The sequence below is a fragment of the Propithecus coquereli genome, unplaced genomic scaffold (genome assembly GCF_000956105.1).
Source record: "Propithecus coquereli isolate 6110/MARCELLA unplaced genomic scaffold, Pcoq_1.0 Scaffold343, whole genome shotgun sequence".
Lineage (NCBI taxonomy): Eukaryota > Metazoa > Chordata > Mammalia > Primates > Indriidae > Propithecus > Propithecus coquereli.
In genome coordinates, this window is record NW_012149097.1 from 1493755 (window position 1) to 1517463 (window position 23709).

General features: G+C 47.6%; 2 protein-coding genes across 2 annotated transcripts in view; both read right to left on the minus strand.

Moving 5' to 3' along the window:
• Window positions 1-739: 739 nt before the first annotated feature.
• On the minus strand, window positions 740-4788 carry STBD1 (starch binding domain 1). The gene is made up of 2 exons (XM_012650975.1): window positions 4470-4788; window positions 740-2537 (listed from the first exon to the last, which is right to left on the minus strand). The coding sequence occupies exons 1-2, from the start codon at window positions 4669-4671 to the stop codon at window positions 1684-1686; spliced, it is 1056 nt and encodes a 351-aa protein (XP_012506429.1). The 5' UTR covers window positions 4672-4788; the 3' UTR covers window positions 740-1683.
• Window positions 4789-12894: 8106 nt separating this feature from the next.
• The window catches only part of FAM47E (family with sequence similarity 47, member E), a 20179-nt gene continuing 9364 nt past the window's right edge, over window positions 12895-23709 (minus strand). Inside the window, exons 3-7 of the mRNA XM_012650969.1 lie at window positions 21783-22206; window positions 18517-18672; window positions 15469-15546; window positions 13221-13266; window positions 12895-13106 (exon numbers count right to left, since the gene is read on the minus strand). Coding sequence (XP_012506423.1) covers window positions 12967-13106; window positions 13221-13266; window positions 15469-15546; window positions 18517-18672; window positions 21783-22206 — 844 coding nt within the window. The 3' untranslated portion in view covers window positions 12895-12966. The remainder of the gene's footprint in view (window positions 13107-13220; window positions 13267-15468; window positions 15547-18516; window positions 18673-21782; window positions 22207-23709) is intronic.

A 23709-nucleotide genomic window follows, 5' to 3' on the forward strand; every position in this document is an offset into this window, starting at 1 on the left:
CCTGTGCAGAGGGTAAACCGAGTAGGGCATACGTGTTCACACAAGAAAATTCTTCTGTTTCTGCACATCCCATTTTAAATAATGATTTTTTAATATAAAGTTAATATTTTATCTTGTCAATTGGCTTTACTGAAAGATTAATTTTTATTTCATCAGGTAATGATAAAATGGCTATGATAGAATTCTAAAGAGATTTTTACTTAAATTGCTTTACCTTGGGCATTCTGTGCAGTCCTGGTGAGCAGTATATGTAAATTTGACATAGAAGCGCCAGGACCCAAAACTGTCAAACACAGTTCCTTTAAGCACTTTCTAATGCCGTTTTCAGTTGGGTTCCTTCTTCTCAGCAAAGATCATCCGCTACCAGGATTAAACATTGTTTCACCAATAGATGTTACACTTACTGTAAGTTGTTTTAACATAAGAATTCATTTTCAAGTACAGGCACGCTGACCTTCCCTCCAAACAAAGGTAAGGTGTACAGTTTTACATGAAATTTTCTAAACTTTGTCTCCAAAAGGAGGAGAAAAACGGACTCTTCATAAGTCTTCTTCAGTGGCTTTTGATGTTTCCTTTTCTCTATGTGTCTACTGTTAGTGGAGGAAAATATTAGTATTTTATTTTACATCTAGGCTATTATGATACTAATATTTAGACAAATAATTCAGACATTTAATAAAGAAATTAAAACAGATTTTATTACTATTAGTTCAGTTATAATAACTTAAAGTTTAAATGTTTGTTTCTTCTCAGAGCAAAGATATACTTCTATGTCACTGTCCTGTATAAATTTGTTACCCAGGATAGCTACTGGTATGGAAAGAGAGGGAGGAGGCGACAGAGACGACTGCTATGGAACAGTCCCGATTTGCTGGGAGCGGGGAGGGCGGTGGGAGAGGGGTGGCCCCGCAGAGGCGCCCACATGTAAAGAGTGAGTGTCCCCTCCCTGCAGTCAGCTGTGCCTGTGCCTCCCGGTCCTCTGTGAGATGTCATTCGGGCCACCTCGCCCAGTCCACACTAACCCCATTCACGTTCCCTTCCTCGGGGGCTGCTCCCAGGACTGATTTCCGTGATGACTGGCTCTGATTCGGCCCCTTGTTTCTACACCAGCCTTAGAATATTCCAACAAAGACATACTTGCTATCTTCAAAGCCGTATCTGGCAGGTAAAAGCAAACAAGAAACCCATTGGGGAGTCTTAGAGCATTCTCTCATATGCTTACTAATCACAGCTAGTGACTCGGCATTTTCTGATCACAGTTCCATAGGGTGTATATGAGGTGTATAATACGTGTCATAAAGAGCGTTTCTTACTCTGCATGGATAGGAAATCAGCTATTTTGAATGAGGCTTATTTTGCTGCTTTGGTCTAAGGATCACCTAAAGGCTCAAGCTTGAACCGTGCGTGGCTAGTTAGTTTCTGTGCTCCATGACCACAGTGTGAAGCCTAGTCACTCCCCAAGACGATCAAGCCCTAAAGTAGTGACGGATCAGCATAAACCCACCAATCAGTGCCACAGGGGAAAAGTCCATGCTCACTGGGACCATTATCTGCATATATATATTTCTGCACATTAGACAAAGCCACTGGCTTTGAAACAACGCGGATTGCTAAATGTGGAGTCACACTGCCTTTATTTTAAATGATTCCGTGTGCTCCACATCCGGTACTTTGCAAACTGCATCAATGGAGCCCCCACCACTTGTGAACCATTTTATCCTCGTGGCCAGTCTCCAGGAACCTATTGCTGCATTCTTCCCAGCGAGTAACCTTCCCATTCTCTACCAACACGAATTTCCACTCCACCACCGTATCTGCTGGCAGGAAAACAGAATGAGACCAGAACCCATCCCTGTTGTAATGGAGGGGGATGTAAGTGCTCCATCTCCCAAGACTCTCGTGGTCTCCAGTTACTGCAAGGAACTGCCCATCAGTGCTTGTAACGTAATGGACTTGGAACCTGACACTAACTTGCCGAGTCTCTGATGACACTGCTGCCACCCTTTCTGCTTTCCCACGCGCTTCCCAACCTCTTGCTTCCACAACAGTGCCTCTCCCATAGTCCATTCCCTGGTTTGGGCTTAACGCTGAAGCCTCAACACTGCCACCCACGCCACCATGCCCCCAGGATGAGTGCCTAGACACCACTTCCCAGTCCTCATGGTTAGCCAGGCCCTGACCGTCCAGCTGGGCAAGGCTCACTTCTCTCTCTCTGTCCATGAGCAAGTTGCTAGAAGGCAACTTGTCTGCAAAACATTTAGCCGCGTTAGCAGATGCCTCTCGCCCTTGGCGGAATCCCCATTCTTCTGTAGGAGACTGAAGGCTTTCATTTCTCAGAGACTCGGAGTAATTCCTAGAGTTACCATTCTCAGAGGTAGCTTGACGTTTTGTGTCTGGGAACTGTCCAGAAGGAACATGCTCTCTTGATTTGCCACAGACTTCTCCAGAAGGATTCTTCAGCTTCCATGCTTCTTCCTGCGGGTTCCCAAGATCTTTGGTCTCAGAAATCAAACGTCCATTGCTTTCTTGAAGATGCTCTAAGAAACGAAAGGAAAAACGTAATAGTGTTAGGCAGTTCATGTAAGAAGAAAGTAAGTTATACTGAGAAGATTTATTACTAGTATTGAAGGCTTTACTGCTGATCCCTCTGCAGTTCACGAAGTCCCTATTAAAATCAAGTACCACTTAATTACCTAGTTATGTTCCCAACACCGTGCGCTAAGAATATACGTGTATATCTGATTATAAAAGGCACACACATCCAGGAGTATCAGTGTTGTAGAGGCAAAAGTATGACCTGTCATGGTCCCTGGTCTCCCACAGTCCAGGCCATACTGGCATGCAACCAAGTCAAGTTGCTTGGTTCCTATCATCAAAAAATGTCATCCAGGCTGGGGGCGGTGGCTCACGCCTGTAATCCCACCACTTTGGGAAGCCCAGGCGGGAGGATTGCTTGAGGCCAGGAGTTTTAAGACCAGCCTAGGCAAGTGAGACCCCATCTCTACAAAAATTAGATGAGCATGGTGTTGCGTGTCTGTGGTCCCAGCTACTCAGGAGGCTGAGGTGGGAGGATTTCTTGAGCCCAGGAGGTCCAGGTTGTGGTCAGCTATGATGACACCACTCCACTCCAGCCCAGGCAACAGAGTGAGACTCTGTCTCAAAAAAAAAAGTCCAGCCTGTGGGGCAAAGGGCAGCATGGCTGCCTTAAAGCCAGAAGGGTGCACTTGTACTCCCAGGAAAGGCGAGCAGGGCAGCGACTGGCTCTCGCAGATCTGTGGGCAGATCGGCAGGAGCTGTCACTATGGGGGAATACAAAGGACAGTAGTGCCTCACTTGGCAAGAGTTGGCGGGCAAAGGACTGGCGTCTCCCTGCCGATCCCATATGCATCAGGAACCTCTTCAACAAAACATAGGGCTTTTTGCAACCCCTCTCATTGAACGCAGTTTTTGTTTTCGTTTTAATGGTCTTAAAAGCACATAATCCAAGTCCCCTAAAGACTCAGTTTCCTTCTTGGCCACCTCATTGGTAGTCCAAATAGCTCCCTATAAGACTGAAATCACACGATCAGCACAGATTGAGGTTTTATGGGGGGGATGGAGGAGGACAGTCTTGTCTCATTTTGTTTCTTTTTAATGGTGGGGTTGGAAGTAAAATGTGAAAAAATATTACTCTGTATTCCCAATTTTTCAACCTAAATCACGAGGCTGGCCTTCAGGGAAAAAAAAGAAAAGATAAATGAACTCGGCATTGATCCCAAACCAATGCCAAACAGGACCAGGGCAGATTTTCTTGTGGCTACACGTGAACGCCACTCTACTAAAAATAAAGTTCACAGGTGTCACTTTGGCCACGAGGCTGCAGTCCAGGCCCGCGGCTTGCCAAGGAGGGCGGGGCTCGGGAGGTCTTCCGCCGGCGCTCGCTCTGCCTAGCGCACGGTCTCTAATGCGGAGACCTAAGCCTGGATGCAAATCTTACCCATCCGAGTGGGGTCCCCTCCTAAGTGCCCCTATTAACTAGTCCCTTCCCAGGGAGGAGACCGCCCTGCGCCGTTCCGGGCCGTGGGGGAGGCCGACGGCTCTGAAACGCGCGGCCCCGGGCTTGGGCCAGAGCCCGGCCTGAACTTTGCCTCCCGGACAGAAGCGTCTGGAGAGCAGGCGGGGCCGGGCGTTCCGTGGGGTGTGGGACGGGCGGGGAACACGCCCCTGCTCGGCCGGAGACCGAAGAGGGCAGTGGGCCCCGAACCCCAAGCGCTCCCTTCCGCAGGCCGGGCAGAGACCCGCCAGGCCAGCCCCGGACCTCCCCGGGGCCGCGCACCCAGCGGCCGTTCGCACCGCGCGGCAGACCAGGGCCGGGGGACGCTCCGCGGGGCTGGGCCGCCGGGAAAGCCCCGGGTGGGCTTCTTTCCTCCCTTCCTCGAAGAGCCTCAAAGCCTGGCGCATGTGCCCTCGAGACCGGGGAGGGAGAATACCTGGTTTGGTGACCGGCTCCTGCCCGGAAGGTCCCGGGCTCAGCCCGCCGCCGCCGCCCTGGTCGCCTCCCGGGGCCGCCGCCGCCCCAGGAGGGGCGTCCTTCTCCGGCTCCGCGTCCCCGGGCTCGCCCCGCAGCAGCCACACGAAGAGCGCCCCGGCCAGACCCCCGCCGACCAGCAGGGCGGACCAGACGGCGCCCATGGCTGAGGCCGCGGCCGCGGGAGACGACGGGCTCGAGGCCCGGACGCGGCTCTCCCCGCCAGAGCCACACCCACCGCCCGCCCCGTCCTTTTACGGTCCCTGCGGCGGCCCCGGCGCGGCCCGGCCCCGCGACCAGCTCTCGACTTCCCAGCCCCGCCCCGCGGTCGCTGCGCGGCCCGTCCCCGCCCCGCGGTCGCCCGGCCCGGGCTGCGGTGCCGCGGTGCGCGCAGGTCCCGCGCGCGGAAAGGGCCCAAGTGCGCAGCCGGGCGCCGCCCCCGGCCCTGCGCTCCCGCCTCCCCCTGACGCCGGCGGCGGCCAGCGGCTTCCAGGAGCCGGGAGGCGGCAGCGGCCCGGGGCGCCGGTGACGCGCCTGGGGCTCCGGCCGGAGAGGTGGCGCGTGGCGGGGCGGGGCGGGAAACCCGGAGAGTCGTGGCAGCTGCGCTCGGCCTCCCCGCGCCCCCGCCGCCCGGTGCTTAAAATGGAAGGATGGGCCGGGCGGTGGCTCACGCCGGGAATCCCAGCACTCTGGGAGGCCGAGGCGGGAGGATCGCTCAAGGTCAGGAGTTCGAGACCAGCCTGAGCAAGAGCGAGACCCCCGTCTCTACTAAAAATAGAAAAATTAGCCGGGCATGGTGGCGCATGCCTGTAGTCCCAGTTACTCGGGAGGCTGAGGCAGGAGGATCGTTTGAGCCCAGGAATTGGAGGTTGCTGTGAGCTAGGCTGACGCCACGGCCCTCGGGCGACAGAGCGAGACCCTGTCTCTGAGATAAGGTAAAATGGAAGGATTGGACTGAGGACCCGTCCACCTATAGATGCCAGATCTGAAGCACGTGCAGTCCTTGCTTCTTCCTCGACCTCTGTCTGGGGTGTATGGTTGCTGCAAAATAGGCGCCCCCTGTCTGGACCGGATGTTGTCGGGACGAGCTCCTACAGATGAGTTTATCAATAACAATAGCAACCCTTTATTAAGCGCTGTCTGTATTCCAGACTTTTTTTAATGTATATATTTCATTTGATCCTCACAAAACAACCACGCTGCGATCTAAGAATTATACACATTTTTTTTAAAAATTCATACTTCTGCTCTGGTGGCTTGACACACACCTTGGAGCTGACGATCCCTACGTTTGTGTCCCGAGCGCGAGCCCTCCTTGGCCGCACCCTCCCGCATCCGACGGCGAAAGGCCCAGCTGGCGAACAGTCCCCTTGCAGCGACGACTAGCACGGCTCGGCTCGCTGCGGTGGGACAGCGGAGGGACGCGAGGGCAGACTGGCGGCTGGTGCAGGTCGTACCGGTACAAGCACGGGGCGGGAGGGAAGGACCGCCTGCCGGGCGTCTCCTCCTGGGTGCCTGATACGGATCCCCAGCCCAGCTCCCCAGACCTGAACCCCACACCTTCCTCCCCGAACCTGCTACCCACCTCCGCTTCCCGGCCTCAGGAACTGCAACCGCAGCCTTCCCATTGCTCTAAAACGCAACAAAGTGAAACAAGTTCCTACAGGCTACTTTCAAACCAGCAGTCAAAGCGCTCCTGGTAAAACCCTCCAATCATGTCAGTCCTCTGCTCAAGAGCTTCCGACGGCTCTAGATCTCATGGCAAAAACCTCTCAGACTCCACAGGATCTGTCCCCGTGATCTCTCTGGGCTCGCCTCCGCCTGCCCCCTGGAGCCACGCTGGTGTCCCTGCCTGGAGTCATCCTTCCTGCGGGTCTCCTCTCGCCCTGGTCCTCTTCAGGTCTTGGCAAAAACGTCATCTGCCCCGTGAGCCCTTCCCTGACAGTCCTGATGTTAATGACAACTCCCCACTCCCTGTCCCCTGCCCTGGCCGCTTGTTCTGAGTAGGACTCGGCATCGCTTTTAATATACCCTGTAATCCCTGTGGTTGTTTAATTCCTTTTTCTTCCTTTGGCGTGTAAATGACACAAGAGCATTGTTCTTTGTTCCCTGCTGAATTCCCAGCACCTCTGACATACCCAGAGTGGGTACTGAGGGAACAGTTGAATGAATTAAAGCCCCGCACATTCTCACTCGGAAGCATTATTGTCATTTTCCTTACATAGATTCCATCTGCATTTTTTAGTATAATCTAGATATTACTGTTTGTCAAACAGGTTTTATGTCTTAAACTAATTGGAGAGTCAATGGTGGACTTTTTAAAGACTTCTGAAGTTTAGAACTACCGACAGCCAACTCAGGCAGTCTTAAGGTGAATCTGGAGAGGGGTGTGAAAATAACAAAAAGTGGTTGTAAAGCTGTATTTTTAAGAAAATAAATATCACTGTATAAAATAACATCCTCTTTATGGACTGTGTCTTACCAATTGATTCTTAAATTGTAAGTCTATTATAGATCGAATTTTCTAATAGTCAGAATTTTATAGAAACATACAGAATTATTCTATCTCCTTTTGTCAAAGTAAAACTTGATGTCTTCAGGTGTCTGTGAATGAAAAACTGTAAAGTCAATAGATGGTTTTATAAATACTATGAAAATGCTTGAACGTTTTCTTTTTATCTCCTCACTGACAACTGCAGTTGCTACTTCATTGGTCAAAGTCGGTTTTTTTTTAAATCAGTGTGCTAATGGATGAAATCCAAGAGAATTGGTAAACTCCTGGAATGTAAGCCCCACTATTCATCTATGATACCTAGAAGGCTCTTAATAAAAGTTTATTGTTATTGTCAATTGCTTCATTTATTAAAAATATCACCGAAAAATTACATAATTCTTCCCAACCCATCAGAATTCTTTTTACATTGTACCAGATTTATCATGCAACAGTTTTAAAGAACAATATTTGGCCTTCCTTTGGGCTTTTCCAAACTTAAATGTCAACTTGTCAATTTTCTTTTTTTTTTTTTTTTTTTTTTTTTTGAGACAGAGTCTCACTTTGTTGCCCGGGCTAGAGTGAGTGCCGTGGCATCAGCCTAGCTCACAGCAACCTCAGACTCCTGGGCTCAAGCAATCCTACTGCCTCTGCCTCCCAAGTAGCTGGGACTACAGGCATGAGCCACCATGCCCAGCTAATTTTTTTTCTATATATTTTTAGCTGTCCAATTTATTTCTTTCTATTTTTGGTAGAGACGGGGTCTCGCTCTTGCTCAGGCTGGTCTCGAACTCCTGAGCTCAAACAATCCGCCCGCCTCGGCCTCCCAGAGAGCTAGGATTACAGGCGTGAGCCACCGTGCCCGGCCTCAACTTGTCAATTTTCATATTGCTGATTTTTTTAAAATTGCTCCATTTAATAAAATTGCCATTTTATTAAAAGTTTATAGCTACATATTCTAAAAACATTCTTACTGCACTGATGATACCCATGTTTATCACTCTACATACAACCCTCTGAGTGCCTAGGAAAATGACGTCAGGGAACAAAAGAGGCAAGTAGATCTGGTGGGGACCGGGGAAGATGAGGAGTGCTGCTGGTGTGTGTTAAACTGGGGGCATTTTCTCTAGTTTGAAGGTCAGAGCTGGAGATGTTGGAAATTCCTCAGGAAGAGGTGGTGCTTGCATCTGTGGTAGAGATCAGTGTTTCCAAGGGGAAGGAAGGATGAGCCCAACTTCAGCCCCTGGCACTGTTGCACAAAGAAAGATTAGAAAGTTGCCCCATGGTGCTACTTATGTTGCAAGATGTCTCGATGTTATGTCTTAGGGGCCATAATGTAGCACTCATTTTCTAATTGATATTATTTAAGTTAATAAAGTATAAACAGAGATGGATCTTTTAAAATGTATCATATTTACATATTTTTTCCCTTTAACCTTAATCAAGAAACAATTGCTTAATTCTGGTGTAGAGGGAGGAGAACAAAACAATGAAAAGCAGCTTTGTTCGCAGGGCCAGGGAGGCGAAAGAGGGTGGCAAGGAAGGGCTAGGAAAGAGGGAGCCAAGGCCAGGGAGGGAAAGCAGTTCGAGAAGGTGGCGGGGGGGCGGGGAATGGAGGTGTCGCTTAGCAGAGCTTAAGCGGATAGAGGACTGAGGACAAAATGGCTGGATTGGGCGATGAGCGGCCACTGGCGCTCGGCGACGTCTGTGCGGCGGGAGCTGATTTCAGCTGCGGAGCGGGGTCGGGAAGGCTGAGACGTCCAGCACCGGGTCGGCTCTCTCCTGAGAAGTGTGGACGCGAGAGCTGGGAGACAGATCGCAGGGAGGCTCGAGAGCACACACACCAAGGCTGAAGGGCAGCTCTTGCAAACCAGCAGAGACCCGAGCTCGTTTGGAAGCAGGAAGGAGCCAGTGGAGACGGAGCCTGAAGACGCGAGGAAGGCAGGAAAGATCTGGGAATCCCGCGCGGGCGGAGGCCTCGGATTGAGGAAGGACAGGAGATGGGCATGCAAAAAGAAAAGGATGAAAATAAGAAACATTTTGCGATACAGAGGAGGCCGGGAGTGAGGTTATTGGAGTGGGAGGAGGGAAATCCAGCTGAAGTTTTAAGAAAAGCAGAGAAGGCAGAACATAGCCACTGGGCAAAGACATGTCTGTAGGGGGACTTCCCCCTCGGGTCCTGTCACTTCTTCACGGGGGTGGTCGAATAAGAAAGACATTTGGTCTTCGTCCCTGTGTTCCTGGCCCAGAGCTCCTGGAGCCCCTGGGATTTCTGAGTGATCAGAGTGTCACGTATTATTCCTAACAAGCCCCAGTTCGATCACACCAGATTTTCTCTTACAGAATAATTATTTGTGTAATTTGTCTCATCCCCACTTTAGATCATAAATCCACTGAGGGTCAGAGCTTGTTCAAGAGCTTGACATTCCACGGAATGTCAAGACTGCCATGTAACAGGCCTTCTTGTTGCTGTTTTGTTTACTGAATACCCAATCCGTGCTCGCACCGGGCACCAGCGCGTGCCACGCGGGAGAGAAGTCCGCCCAAGGTCAGATAGCGGATCAGCGCCCGAGCTGGGATTTCCACCTGGTATTCTGACCGCAGGACCCATGCTCTGAAACTCTAGCTGCCCTGAATCCTGACGACTCTTACACCATGTTCAGATTTCAGAGCATAAATTTTAGAAGTGAGTGTGCATATTTGGATGTGCGACACCAGAGAACCCTTCTGGGCGTGTTCCAACATTTACGGCGACTTTCAGACTGGTTCCTGATTTATAATTCCCCTCTCTACAAGCCCCCTTCTTCCTTAGGGACATGTACTTATCGCCACCAGCACCTGTCTGTCGCTGTCAAACCTCTGGCTCCTGGGACTCCACATAACATCAACCGCAAGTAAAACGTCTCTGCAAAGCAGCCACACTGGAGCGGCCGGGTGTCAGGTTCCACAGAGACATTTTCCAGCCGAAGCTGTTTGCAAACCCTGACTCATCTTAGTTCCAGAGTAGACTCGAGACTGAGATTGGTTGTGCTAAATGATGAAGACTTTGTGAAAGGGAGATCTAGGTTGGAAAAACTAGCTCATTAGATGGAGGAAAATAGAACTGGATCACTACTTTATACCACATAAAAGGGTGGGCTCCGGGTGAAATAAAGGCCTCAATGTAAACGATTGTACTACAAAGCTAACAGAACAAAAATCCAGGGAACTGTCAATATGACATTACCTAACTCTTATGAAGTCAAAAAAATGTTTTGACTTCATTAAAATAGTGCTGTCTGGTCAATGAAGGATACCATTGACGAAGTTACCAGATAGAGCCAGACTGGGGCAAGATACTTGTGTTGTCTAAATTTTAATATCTAGATCTACAATGATCTCTTAAAAATTGACAAGAAAAAAACATTAGAACCAATATAAAAAAGGACAAAGGATGCTCTTTTCTCCATGTCTAGAATAATGCCTGGAACATAATAGGCACAGCAATTTTTCACTGAATGGAATTAATAGACACAGAAATGTTCAGACTCACTGGTAATAAGATAAATGAGATGTTACACCACTTCACATCCATCAGAGAGGCAAAGATGAGAAAGAAGACGCAGCACTGCATCTTTGGAGGAGTAAACAAGTTCAAACAATCTGGAAGAATCTTGTGAGATTACATATGCGTATACCCAATGGCCCAGCAATGCCACTCCTCAACATGTGTGGCCCAAAGGAAAATTTGCTCAAGACTGTAAGGGACGCATGGTGTTATCTGGGCCCAGGGCAAGTTCTAAGCCACCTAGCTGTTCCTGGTGGGGAAACAGCTGAGTAAGACGTGTTGAATACCCACGAAATGTCGTGCAGTAGTTAGAACAGTGAACTAGATCTACACACAGCAAAATGATTAAATCTTAAACACATAACAGTGACCCAAAAGGCAAGAAACAATAAGATTTATAGTATAATAACATTTATGCAAATTGAAAATACATTCACATTCAACACTGCTGAGGTTTCAAAGACACATAAATGTTTAAGGACAATTTTTAACACATGAAAAGGAGTGTCTTGGTGGGCAAAGGCATAGGAATGGAGTTGGGAGAAGGGAGGATGTATAAATAAATAGGTCTGCGGTGGGGCCTGGGATTCTGCGTGTCTAACAAGCTGCCAGCTGATGCTGATGCTGCAGTCTGCGGGCCGCCCTCCTCCTTGCTCCAGGAGACTAAGGAGCAGGCTGGCTCGGACCTCACAGGCTTCGGGAGGACATGAGGAAGGAATGGAGGGAGGAAGGAAGAGAAAAACGTGAAATCATTTCAGGCTCAAGTCAGGGAGCATCCTCGGCTCGCAGGAGGGGGAGAGCCAGGAGCCACCATTGGGCTCCCTCTGTTGTCTGCGTGGCCCTGCCAGGCCATGCCCTGCCAGCCAGCTCTTCTCGCAAGTAGAAACAATTCAAGTTAATTGCAATAAGGACTGAAAACCGCCCATCCCCACTGGGTGCAAACTGTTCCTGGAGAGAACGTGGGTCAGAATGCTCTTCGGAGCAGCCTCCCCACCGCAGTCAGCCCTCCCCTATTCTCCATCCCTGCACCTCAATTTACTATTATTATTTTTTTCGAGACAAAGTCTTCCTCTGTCGCCCCAACTAGAGTGACCACAGCTGGTCCTCTGTCCATAAAGATATTAATATTTTGTGCAATTCAACATCCTTTTAATAAATTCTTTTTTGAGTAAATCATCCAGAGTGTGTTTCTTAGAGAAAGATCTAGGATCCATTCCAATGAGTGGAGAGTGGTTACTGCTCACCCCATAGGAAGTATCGTTATATTCCATTTTTTTTTTTTTTTTGCTAGTCTGTATTTTCTGATTTTCCTAAGATGAATATTAACTTTTTTTTTTTTTTTTTTTGAGACAGGGTCTCACTCTGTTGCCCGGGCTAGAGTGCCGTGGCGTCAGCCTAGCAGCTCACAGCAACCTCAAACTCCTGGGCTCAAGTGATCCTCCTGCCTCAGCCTCCCGAGTAGCTGGGACTACAGGCATGCGCCACCATGCCTGGCTAATTTTTTCTATGTATTTTTAGTTGTCCAATTAATTTCTTTCTATTTTTAGTAGAGACGGGGTCTCGCTCTTGCTCAGGCTGGTCTCGAACTCCTGACCTTGAGCGATCCACCCACCTCAGCCTCCCAGAGTGCTAGGATTACAGGCGTGAGCCACCACGCCCGGCCTAACATTAACATTTTTAAATAAAAAATAATTTAAAAAACATAATTAAAATATAAATGTCACCTAGAGTTTCCATTAAACTTTCTGACCTATGACCTTAGTTATAGATACACATTATTATCAAGACTAGCATGCCTGTCTTAATTTGTGTTGCCATAAAGGAATACCCAAGGCTGCGTAATTTATAAAGAAAAGAGGTTTACTTGGCTCACAGTTCCACAGGCTGTACAGGAGCATGGTGCCAGCATCGGCTTCTGGCGAGGGCTCGGGCTGCTTCCGGTCGCTGCAGAAGGTGACAGGGCCACGCGGAGCACAAGGCGAGCACAGGCAAGAGAGGAGGAGCAGCTGCCAGGCTCCTTTGAACAGCCAGCTCTCCAGGTACCCAAGAGTGAGACCACTCCCAAAAGACGGCACCAAGCCATTCCCCAGGGATCCCCACAATCCGACCCCTCCTGCCACACTGGGGATGGAATTTCAACATGAGCCTCGGTGGGGCCAACCACATCCAAACCACAGCAATGCCAAAACCGTCAAAAAGGCCTCGGCAAGCTTAATCCAGATGAAAGAAAATCATACTGTAAAGAAACAGAAAAGGAAGTGCTCACTCAAAACCAGGGAAAATAATACCCTGAAAAAAATGAAATAGAGTGATTCTGCTTTTATTAATATTTATTGTTTTATTTACTTTTACAAATAGCACATATACCTAGGTAATATTCACAATGCTACAAAAATGTCAGACTACATGTGATTACTGATCTCATAGTTGATAAAATGTATAAAATACTGATTCATTGAAGCAGAAGGTCATCGAGAAATGTTTACAAGTGTCATGCACTACATGCGCGGATGCTGCCAAGTCGAAGATGAACATCCGCAATGGCACGCTCATCACGGATTCTGTTTAATGAGTAAAATGAGAGAGAGAAATAGCCAAGTATATAGTCAATAAAATCTGACTGATCACCTCCCCAAGATTCCTCTATGCTCGAGTTAGTTTTATGGGAGTCTTACTACACGCACGCTCACATTCCTTCCTGGGGCGCATCTTCTCAAGGAACTAAAAACAAACGAGAGAACCCTCATTAGAGCAGCAAACAAAAACTGTGCAATGCAGCCCTCCCCTCGGCCACTATCATGCCCAAACTCCAACTGCACACTCTGACACGTGTCCTGACGCTGCACAAAGTCACGTGTTGATAATCCGACCACGGCAGATGTGGGTCTTTGGAAGGCAGTTGTGCGGCATCAGAAATACCCAGTTCGAATTCACACTTGTTCTGTGCCCGGCCCAGCCCAGCACAGCCGGGTGCCACCCAGCCTTGCTGTTGGGGGTCTGGGATCCACCTGGGGGGCCGAGGAAGGGAAGCTGTGGGTAAGCGGATAACCCGGTAGCGGACACTGGAGTGTGTGTGTAATGCACGTGCCCATGCAGCGTGCGTGGGTGTGCATGTATGCAGCATACACAAACACGATGGGAGTGACGAAGAAAATGAGTGGTCACATATAAGTTTCAGTAATGTCAGTAGACATGCACTCTGTGCGTGCGTGTATGCGCGTAGCTCCCTTGCCACAGAGATTCCCTTCTCTCTTTGAGTTGACATCTTACCAACAAAATAGAGAATATAGGATGGAAGAATAAAGGGACAAAAACCTGCTGTGTTTTGAGTGATGGGTGTCCTCAGGGCACTCAGCCATGGCCAGGGGCATCGTCCCTCTTTAGTTAATGTGGCTGAGAAGAGTGATGCCCGTGTGTCAGGTGTGCTTCCTTTTGCCCAAAACTGAACTAAATGTTCATCAACAGAATGGATTAAACCAATAGGGGACAAATAAAAATGGAAAAAAAAGAGTGTATTTTGCCACTAAAAATACCAAGGTAGAAAAATGAGTCATAATAACATCTAGATCAAATAAGGAATTTTTTTATACACACACACACACACACACACACACACACACTTATATAATTACATATTTACATATAATATAAATATATAAACATATATACAATTATGTAATATTAAGAATATTTAGTATACCTATAAATATATATTAATATATCTCTGTGAAGCTTATATATAGCTTAGGCAGCTACTACAAGTATGTGAATTTGTATAAGTCTGTTAAATACATCTCGCAGGCCTGTTATTGCTGTTCGAAGCTAAAGCAGACACTCTATCCTAGTGCTGCGATGAAGCCTTCTAATCCCATACTCCACCTCATGCTCGAGACCTGCCTGATTCAGCTTTGAAACCAGTCTGGCTCTGAGCTGGGTCACTACATTTATTTTCTGGTAAGTATAAGCTGTTAGTTCTATCACTCTTGAAAACACAGAAATCCAACCCCCCATGCCAGCAGCTTGTGACCATCCCAGCTGCACTGCCTCCTAAGACCTTCAGGGCTGTGCGCACAGAGGACAGCGGACAAATGCAGGACTTATTATTAGCTACAGCTGTGGCCCCGAATGCCGGTCGGGTTTCTGCCGCGGTGACAGGGCTGGTCTGGGCACACAAGTCCAGGCTGCAGGCCTCCTGCTCTGTGGTCCCTTCTGCCGGCCTCCACTGCACCCCTGTTGGACCGGTCTTCCAAGGGAGGGGGGCACTCCATGTGGGAGGCAGCTGGGGCCAGCTTTACAAGTTCAGGGAGGGGAAACCAGAAGGCAGAAAAGAAGAAAGGGAAAATGACAGAAGACACCAGCTCCACCCCTCCACTACCCTCCGCATCTCCCCACCGCCACCCAGCCCCCCCACTGGAAGCGAACTTTGGCCGTGGCCTGTTTCCACTGGAAGCCAAGCTGATCGCACAATGATAAAATTGCAGATCCCAACTCTATTTTGTCCCGACCCAAGCCACAGCTCTTTGTCCTTAGACACAGAAGTAAAGGAGATTGGCAGACGTCCTAGGGAATTCAGAGCAGTCAGCAACAGGCAGGGTTTGCAAGGCACACTCCCTGCACACCGACCCTTTCACTTCGGGTCCTGTTGAGGCCAAAGCCACGGCAGGTGGGCCGAATGTGGGCAGGGAAGCGGCACCTCTGACCGCAGCAGAAACCAAACAGGCAGCCTAGAAAGGGCAAAATGCCGCCTCCTCTCTCTGAGCCTCTGTCTGGGGGAAGCGCGCCCTTGTCGTCCAGGGTCCTGAGTCGCGGTGCGTGCCCCCGTAGAGAGGCATTCGGATTTTGTCAGGGTGCTGACCCCCTCCCATCAACAACCGTGGGCTACGAAGCCACCACCAGGGGTGTCTGCAATGACCCTGTACTCACACTCGGCATCCTGTAGCCCCTGCTTAGAATGAAATCCTTAAAGGCAACTGTTCCATGAAGGTCTGCAAGGAACTGCTCCTGAAAGAGTGTCCACAGCGAAGAACCGTCAGAGCTTGAGTTCGCGTCTGTCCTGATGAAAAACACTTAGCTCTTTACAAAGTGCCTCATTTTAAACCACCTCCTTCCCCTTGCTGGCTATGTGTGAAAATAATGTTCACAAGTTGATGAATATGAAGGTTTTCAAAGATGTTCAACTTTCTTTCCCTTTTCCTTGCCCTTGTATTAAAAATTAGCAACCATTTTATTGTAGCAATTAGCCAGTGTTAACCTAGGATGTCTGGAATCTTAACTCCAGATGGCATGACAATCGAACAGACAAGGTCAGCCCCAACATCCTCTCAGTATTCGTACATCCTTTCGGTTTTTCTTTACACTTATTTGAATTTTAAAATGGGTTATATAAGTTAACATAATTGCAATTCAGTACGTTAAGACCGTTTCACTTTCTAAACCAAATCAATCAAGAACAGTCAAAGCTCCTGCGTCCCCAGCAAGACAGTCGTGTCATCACAGTTACACGCCCGTGTCTTGTGAGCCGGGGGCCAGAGCTTGGTGGCACCACCTGAAGTGCGTGAGGTAAAAGATCGCTCAGGTAATGAAAACGTGTAATTTATAAACATCATTGTAGAACAATTTCATTGTTTTGAATCCTTCCTGTGTCTGAAACTCCTTATAGACGATCTTTTACTCTAATAGTTACACAACTATATTTCCCATAATTTAAATGATACTACATTTTCATAAGCTGACTACAGTAACTATTTTGGCAAACATCTTTACCAGCATTCGCCGTCAAAATGAAATATGTTTCGCAAAACTCTGTAAGTCTTTAGGAATTAGTGGTTAAAAACATTTTTAAAAAGAACTTCTAGATACCTTGAAACAAAAGTTTGTAACTATTTTAGTTTTTGAATATGTAATTCATTGAGAAAATGTTAGTTTTATCAAGTACAACTAGAATAGTTTTATGTTATTTATTAACGTCATATAAACATAGATGGGCAGCTCCAAAAACCATGCCAAGAAATTCTGCTAAACATTATTTATGATTTCAAGGCTTATATAAGCATGTTGTGCTTGTAAATCTGTCATGCCTCACACCTGAAAATACGAATTTATAGGCTGGGCACGGTGGCTCACGCCTGTAATCCTAGCACTCTGGGAGGCCGACGCGGGTGGATGGCTCAAGGTCAGGAGTTCGAGACCAGCCTGAGCAAGAGCGAGACCCCATCTCTACTAAAAAAAATAGAAAGAAATTATTTGGACAACTAAAAATCTATATAGAAAAAAAAAAATTAGCCGGGCATGGTGGCGCATGCCTGTAGTCCCAGCTACTCGGGAGGCTGAGGCAGTAGGATTGCTTGAGCCCAGGAGTTTGAGGTTGCTGTGAGCTAGGCTGACACCACGGCACTCTACTCCGGGCAACGGAGTGAGATTCTGTCTCAAAAAAAAAATAAATAAATAAATAAAAGAATTTATACCCAATACTGGAAAAGGTAAAAATGACCATCTTTCCTGTCTGAGCTGTCCAATCTGGAGGAGGCGATTGATAAGTGATTACTGATGAATGAAAAGCCAAATTTGTATAGTATTGTACTTTTTCAATGTGTTTTCATATCTGCTACTTGGGAGAAGTTTTGGGTCTTTGAAAAAGAGAAGAGGTTCACAAATATTCTCATCAGAGTCCTGCGGAAGTGTTGTGTCAATACTTCCAAATTTCCAAGACTACAACGAGTATCTTCTTTCCATTAGATAGTTCACACAAGAGATGGGCGGGCGCAGAGCTTATCCGCAGGAAAATTAGAGCACATCCTTTGCGTGTTTGTTGCTTTGCAACATCAAACAGTACTTAACCTTTGCCCCTTGCCTCTCAGGCAGACTCCGCAACTCAAATGAATTGCATAAAAGAAATTTCCCGATTGCAATTTTGAGTTCTTTGACATTCATCCACTGCTGATAAGAAAAAGCTTCACATTTAGTTACCCAAAGAGAACCCATGACGTCATGTCCATTTTGAGCGCTAAGGCGGTTCTACCAGGCCACGCCACCCTTTGAACAATTATCCGTGGAAGCAATTGTTCCAAGAATGGTAGAACAACCATGAATGGCTGTCCCATCTTTAGAGACATTGTCTCTACCAAGAAGCCAGGAGATTTCAAGTCCTGCTTATTACACATGTCCATGTTACGGCTTCACTTCCTCATTGCTGAATTCAATAAGCAAACTGGCCATGGGGTCATTCCAAAATTACTCAGTGAACATGCAGCGTGAGGATACGTATGTTACTCAGTTTCAGTCTGAGCAGAACTTCTAGGGTTTTTCTTGTTTTAGAGCTCAGGATTCTGCCTCTATATTCTGGTTCTTGGTGTGCACATTGCATTGAATTTGGAGTGGAGAATGATTGCAGTCTAATCAAAGACGTTCCAATAATCTTGGCTGCTACAGACAAGATGATAGTGGTAGAAGACATCTCTGGCTATAGATAAGTAGATATAATACCAGTTTGGATACCTTTCGGATTTAGAATCTAACTGCAAGAATAGATAGTAAATGTCTAGACATTGCCATGTCTACACAAGAAAAAAACAAACAAAAAAGGAATAAAAGAATAGATAGTAAAAAGTACAAAGAGGTGTGAAGGATTGGGAGGCTTTACTTATTAACAACTCAGTTGTTCAGGTGAAGGGTGAAGCTAGAATGCACGTCATGGATTTCCTCTGTCCCTTTTGGCTCTGTGTTTCACTACAACCCCTAATGTGTTCCTTACTGTAATATATGTAGAAAGATCTAGTGTATTTGGCTGAATCATGATGCTATCAGTACCAGTTTGCCTGGTTTAAGTACAAATAAATAAAATCCATTTTTACCTTTAAAAAAGAAAATATGCAAACTGCAGGGCTTCCGAGAGCCTCTGTGTCACGAGTTTCTGGCCTCAGTATGGGGGGCAGATGCACAGTGATCAGATCTCAGCACGGGCAGCACACATACCTGTTCCTGCAGCCCCTTTTTAAAATTCTCATCTGGAGCTTTGTGTGAGACCTTAGGGTCGACCAGGGGTTCATCCGCTCTTTGCTTTTTCCACAACTTGGTGTCCAGATACCACGCTCCGTACCTCATCTTCACCGTCTTCGGTTTATGAGGATTCTACAGGAAGTAACATAATTCCCGATGCCGTTAGTTTTTTTGGTTTGTCATTTCCATAAATCTAAAGTTTAACTTATGAAGGCGGTACCATTGCTTTGAATTTACGGTTGGTCCTTGCCGAAGTATTTTGTGAAGTCTCAGCATGCTTTGATTTGACAAAGGAAACATGAAAATTTCATGATTGAAAAATTAATGTAGTGGTTAGTAAGATGGCCTTTGAATTCTGACAAACCTGGGTTCAAGGCCAGCTTTCCCCACTTAGTAGTTGTGAGTCCATGAGCAAGTGACCAATTCTTCGTCTGCAAATGGAGATAACAGTAGTTCCCACCCCCACAGGGTTGTCGTGAAGATTAAAGGAGAGAATGTATGTCAAGCAGCTAGAAATCATGCAAAAATCACATATTTCCCCCAAGGGTAATGACCTTGAACACTCAGTCGACCAAAATAATAAGTTATTAGACTTACTATGAGCCCAGCTGTGTGCTCAGCCTTCCAAATGGTACACTATTTTCGATCAAACGGCTACCTAACACCAACCTCTTGCCTCCGTAATTGGAAGAGAGAAAGAGGAGGAAGAAAGGATCCCATCCCCTTCCTTGCCCTGTTCCTCAGCAGCGCACTGAGGATGCCAAGACAGGCCTTGGCCGGCTCGGCTCGTAGCCTGAGGCTGTGAACGCAGCGCCCACACATTACATTTCCCCGCAAATCTTAAATGCAAGACCCAAAAGGATCAAACTTTTCTAAGTAACTTGATTGCATCCCAAAGTTCAGGAATATTTACAGTAATACAAAAATACTCAACAGCCAGTAAGGTAAAATTCACAACATCCAGCATCCATCAAAAACTACCAGGAAATGCAGGAAAACATGACAAGGTAAATCAATTAATGGAAATTGACACAGAACTGATACAGATGTTGGAATTAGCAGACAATGACATCAAAGCAATTATTATAACTGTATTCCATACGTTCAAAATATAAGTAGAGGCACGGTGTCGTGGCTCACGCCTGTAATCCTAGTATTTGGGAGGCCAAGGTGGGAGGTTTGCTTGAGGCCAGGAGTTCAAGACCAGCCTGGGCAATATAGGGAGACCCCATCTGTACAAAAAATAAAAAATTTAGCTGGACATGGTGGTACGCACCTGCAGTCCCAGCTACTTGGAAGGCTGAGGCAGGAGGATTGTTGGAGCCTAGGAATTTGAGGCTATAGTGACCTACGATGACACCACTGCACTCTACCCCAGGCAACAGAGCAAGACTCTGTCTCAAAAAAAAAAAAAAAAAAAGAGATTAAGTGGAGACAGGGAAGATACATATTTATAAAAAGACTCATGTCAAACTTCCACAGGTAAAAATTATAATATATGAGATAAAAAATTATACTGGATGGGATTAACAGCAGATTAGACACTGCAGGGGGGAAAACTAGAGAACGTAAAGACATAGCCACAGAAACACAGGAAAAAAAAGAGAATTTAAAAACTGAACAGAGCCATGAGACAACTTCAAGCATCCTAATTACATGTAATTAGAGTACTGGGAGGGTGTTGAAAGACAAAAGAAAATTTAAAGAAATAATGGTAAAAATTTTTCCAATTTTTTTTTTGACAGGGTCTTGCTCTGTTGCCCAGGCTAGAGGCTACAGTACAGTGGCATCATCATAGCTCGCTGCAAACTCAGACTCCTGGGCTCAAGCCATCCTCCCGCCTCAGCCTCCTGCGTGGCTGGGACCAGGGTGTGCGCCACCACGCCCGGCTAGAGACATTGCTCCCTTGTCTTCTTGGTTGTGTTGATTCTGGTGAGAAACCCTACAGCAGCCTATCTTTGCTTTTCTGGATGTGTTTTTTTTCCTTGGATGCTTTTAAGATTTTCTCTTTGTCACTGTTTTGCACTTTTATCATTATATACCTTGGTATAAAGCAGACCCACGCTGGAAGAAATATTCAAAGAAGTCCTTCAGGCAGAATAAAAATGATACTAAGTGGAAATAATATATTTTGAACTTTGCACAGTGGCCCTCTATCTGCCAGTCGAAAGTTCAATTTTGGCAATAACCCCCCTGGTTTATAAAGCAGTGTTTGCACAGGATTTGTAAGTACAGGAACTTGTGCAATTTTATTCAGCCCAGAGTCAGGACAAGCAGTGGTTCAGGCCTCAGCTGCAAGGGACATAATTAGCCTGTCCAGCACCATTATGCATTTTGCCATTTAGAAAGATGAGAGGAAAATGGAAAAATCAAAGACCTAATGTTAGTGACGTGTTTTCATTAGTGCAGTGTTTTCATAAACTTTATGCAACGGAGTCAAGGATAGAAACATCACGCATGTCAAAACAGACTGGTCAATTGCCTTCAGTTGTAAAGGACAAAATTAAGATGTTCAAAATACTGGAAATATAATATCAAAGATAATACGTAAAAGGCAGAGGATAATTAGAGAGAATGTACTGTTTCGCACTTTCAGGGAAAGGAAGTCCTGCCACCCCCAGCTTAGGCAGTCCATCGCTGCCTTACAGAAGGGGACTTGTGTGTACAATTGCGGCGACATATTATGTAGAAAAGTTAAAAAGCGCTCTGGGAAGCCTCTAAAACACAGCGTGTTATTTCTCCTTCCTGTTACCTTGTTCTTCCATCCTCACAGCAACTTGGTGCTGCGGGAACTGAGCAATTTGTTAATAATTAGGCAAGCGTGTGGTCAGCAATGATGGTTCGTGGTAAGACTCCAGCAAAAATTCAAGAATTCTTTGGACATAAAATTAACAGCATTTGCAGCCATTAATGGCAGCATTTTACTCTTGCAGTTATGGCCATTCGGGTATATTTCCACTGACTGTTAGAATTTCGACATATAAAACATATAAAAAGATTATCTCTGAAAATGACTACTCACATACTAAAAATAACTCTGAATGACATGCCTTGTTTGTATAAATGACTTTGCTAAATGCATTAAACATCTCCATGCATTTAACAAATATTTATTCACCGTCAAAAAATTTCAAGAATTCTACTTTCCAAAGCCAGCGCCCCCTGCAGTACAGAATTCGAGAACATTCAAGACTTCAGCACGATTTAATTGTGCTTTTCAGTCGGGCCCCCTCTGCAATTACCTGTGGTTTCTGGAGCTTCCTCTCGTAGTCTAGCTTCTGGAAGAATTCCAGCTCCTGCTGTTTGCTGAGCCCCAGCCTGGGCTTTAGCTCCAGAGGAACCGGGTTTGGCCTCAGCGTGGGGAGCACGTCGTGGCCGGGTCTGTCCTGGTAGTCAAGGTCGAACTGTGCCAGGATGAACTCCGCATCAATGTTCGAGCTTCCCTGGAAGAGTATCACAGGGCGGGAACTGAGGGCGCATGGCGGGTGCGCCTGGCTTCCCTCCTTAATCCAGGGGTTAATCTGGTGGGCCACTGCCGGAAGCAGGTAGTCTGGCGCAGAGGCGGAAGACGCTCGGTCGTGTTCGCGGGGTCTGGAGGGCTGTGTCCGCACATGACGGGACAGCGCAGGGCCTGCAAGAAGCAGGGCGTCCCTGGGGGGGCCATGGCCGAGGGAAGTTCAGTTTGTTTGACCCGCGGCCAACCTGCCAGCGCGGGACAGCAGCGACACTGCGGAGGCACGTCCCGGGGGTCTAGACCGCAGGGTTCCGCCCGCAGGCCGGGGGCGCTGCCCGGCCTCGCCGTTGTGCGCAGAGAGCGCCCGTCCCCGTGTCCCCCGCGCCGACCTGGGCCCACGAGTGGCTCGAGGCGGGAAGACAAATCAGAGCCAGCAGAACCCCGCGTGGGCAGAGACCGGGAAACGCGGAGGACGAGCGGCCGGCAGTGGGGCCTGATGCACGGGCAGGAGCCGGAGTCAGGGGCACAAAGGGACGAGGGGCGGAGCGGGAGCGGCCGAGTCGGCGGGCGGGAGCCGACAGCGCGGAGCTGCGAGGGGACACCGGCGGCGGCGGCACGGGGACCGGGCTGCGGACCGAACAAAGACAGCGCCTGGGCGCGAGGGACAGACGATCAGGCCGGCCGCCCGGGCTCCCCAGGTTTCCCGCCTGGACGGGGTCGGGGTCCCGCGGTGGGCGCGGGCGGAGTGCAGGGGCTGGGGCGCCAGGCCCGGAGCATCCTCTGCCGTGGCGGCGTCCCCGCGCAGTCAGCCGCTGGGGAGCCCCCCTTCCCCACTCTAGGCTGCGGCAGCCGGGCCAGACACCCCACCCCTCGGCCTCAGGGTCAGACATGTGGCCTGGCCTGGCCGATGAGCATGTTCCATCTCCTTAACTATAGTGGGTAATTCAGGCCCAGGCACGTGAACCGAGTTAGTCCAGGAGAGTAAACCCTGGAAATTTCCCTACTGGAAAAGGGTTACTCTCTTCCCAGTTAAGTTGCTCACTGGTAGGGTATAAGCTTGGAAATGTTAGTGGCTACTTTTAGTATCTCTTGGGGAAAGACTGCTTGAGAACAAAGTCTGCGGAGCATGGCCAAGAGATAGGGACAACATCTAAAAACATGCCAGCACCTGGATCCAGCTGTGCCTGAAGCTCCTAATAACTGGACAACTCCTTTTTCTCCCTTAAGCCAGTCTAAATTATATTTCAGTCACTTGCTAATGAAATAGTGCTAGATAACACATGACTAACACTGACTAAATACACTCAAAAGATTGGGGGAGAGGGGAGAGAGGTCTAAAATCCAAGGAAAACATCAAGAATCCAGACATCTACAAAGACTCAGGAACAGAAATTGGTAACTAAATAGGTTCATGGAAGGAGGGCAAGGAATGACCTTGATAACTGAGTCAAAGCCTTTCGTGTCAGAAAAACGTTTTGTGAAGATAATAGCCAGGCGTACCTGCTCAGGGACTGTGGATAAACATAACTCAGAAAAATAAGAGGAAGAAGGAGTGAAGGACGGGGAGAAGAAGGTCCTGACATTGAAATAGAAAATAAAAATATGAAATAACAGCAATGATAGGAGATATAAACATAAACATTCAAATTAGCTGCAAGTTTCCAGAAATTTCCTCTCCCAGAAACATGTCTATTATAAATGGTAGGAGAGAATGA

What these genes read in the sequence shown, in the direction of transcription:
- STBD1 (XM_012650975.1), bottom strand. Translation starts at nt 4,671, where the DNA reads ATGGGCGCCGTCTGGTCCGCCCTGCTGGTCGGCGGGGGTCTGGCCGGG. An exon ending in GGAGCCGGTCACCAAACCAG is followed by an intron (nt 2,538 to 4,469) that starts GTATTCTCCCTC and finishes TTCGTTTCTTAG; the next exon opens with AGCATCTTCAAGAAAGCAAT.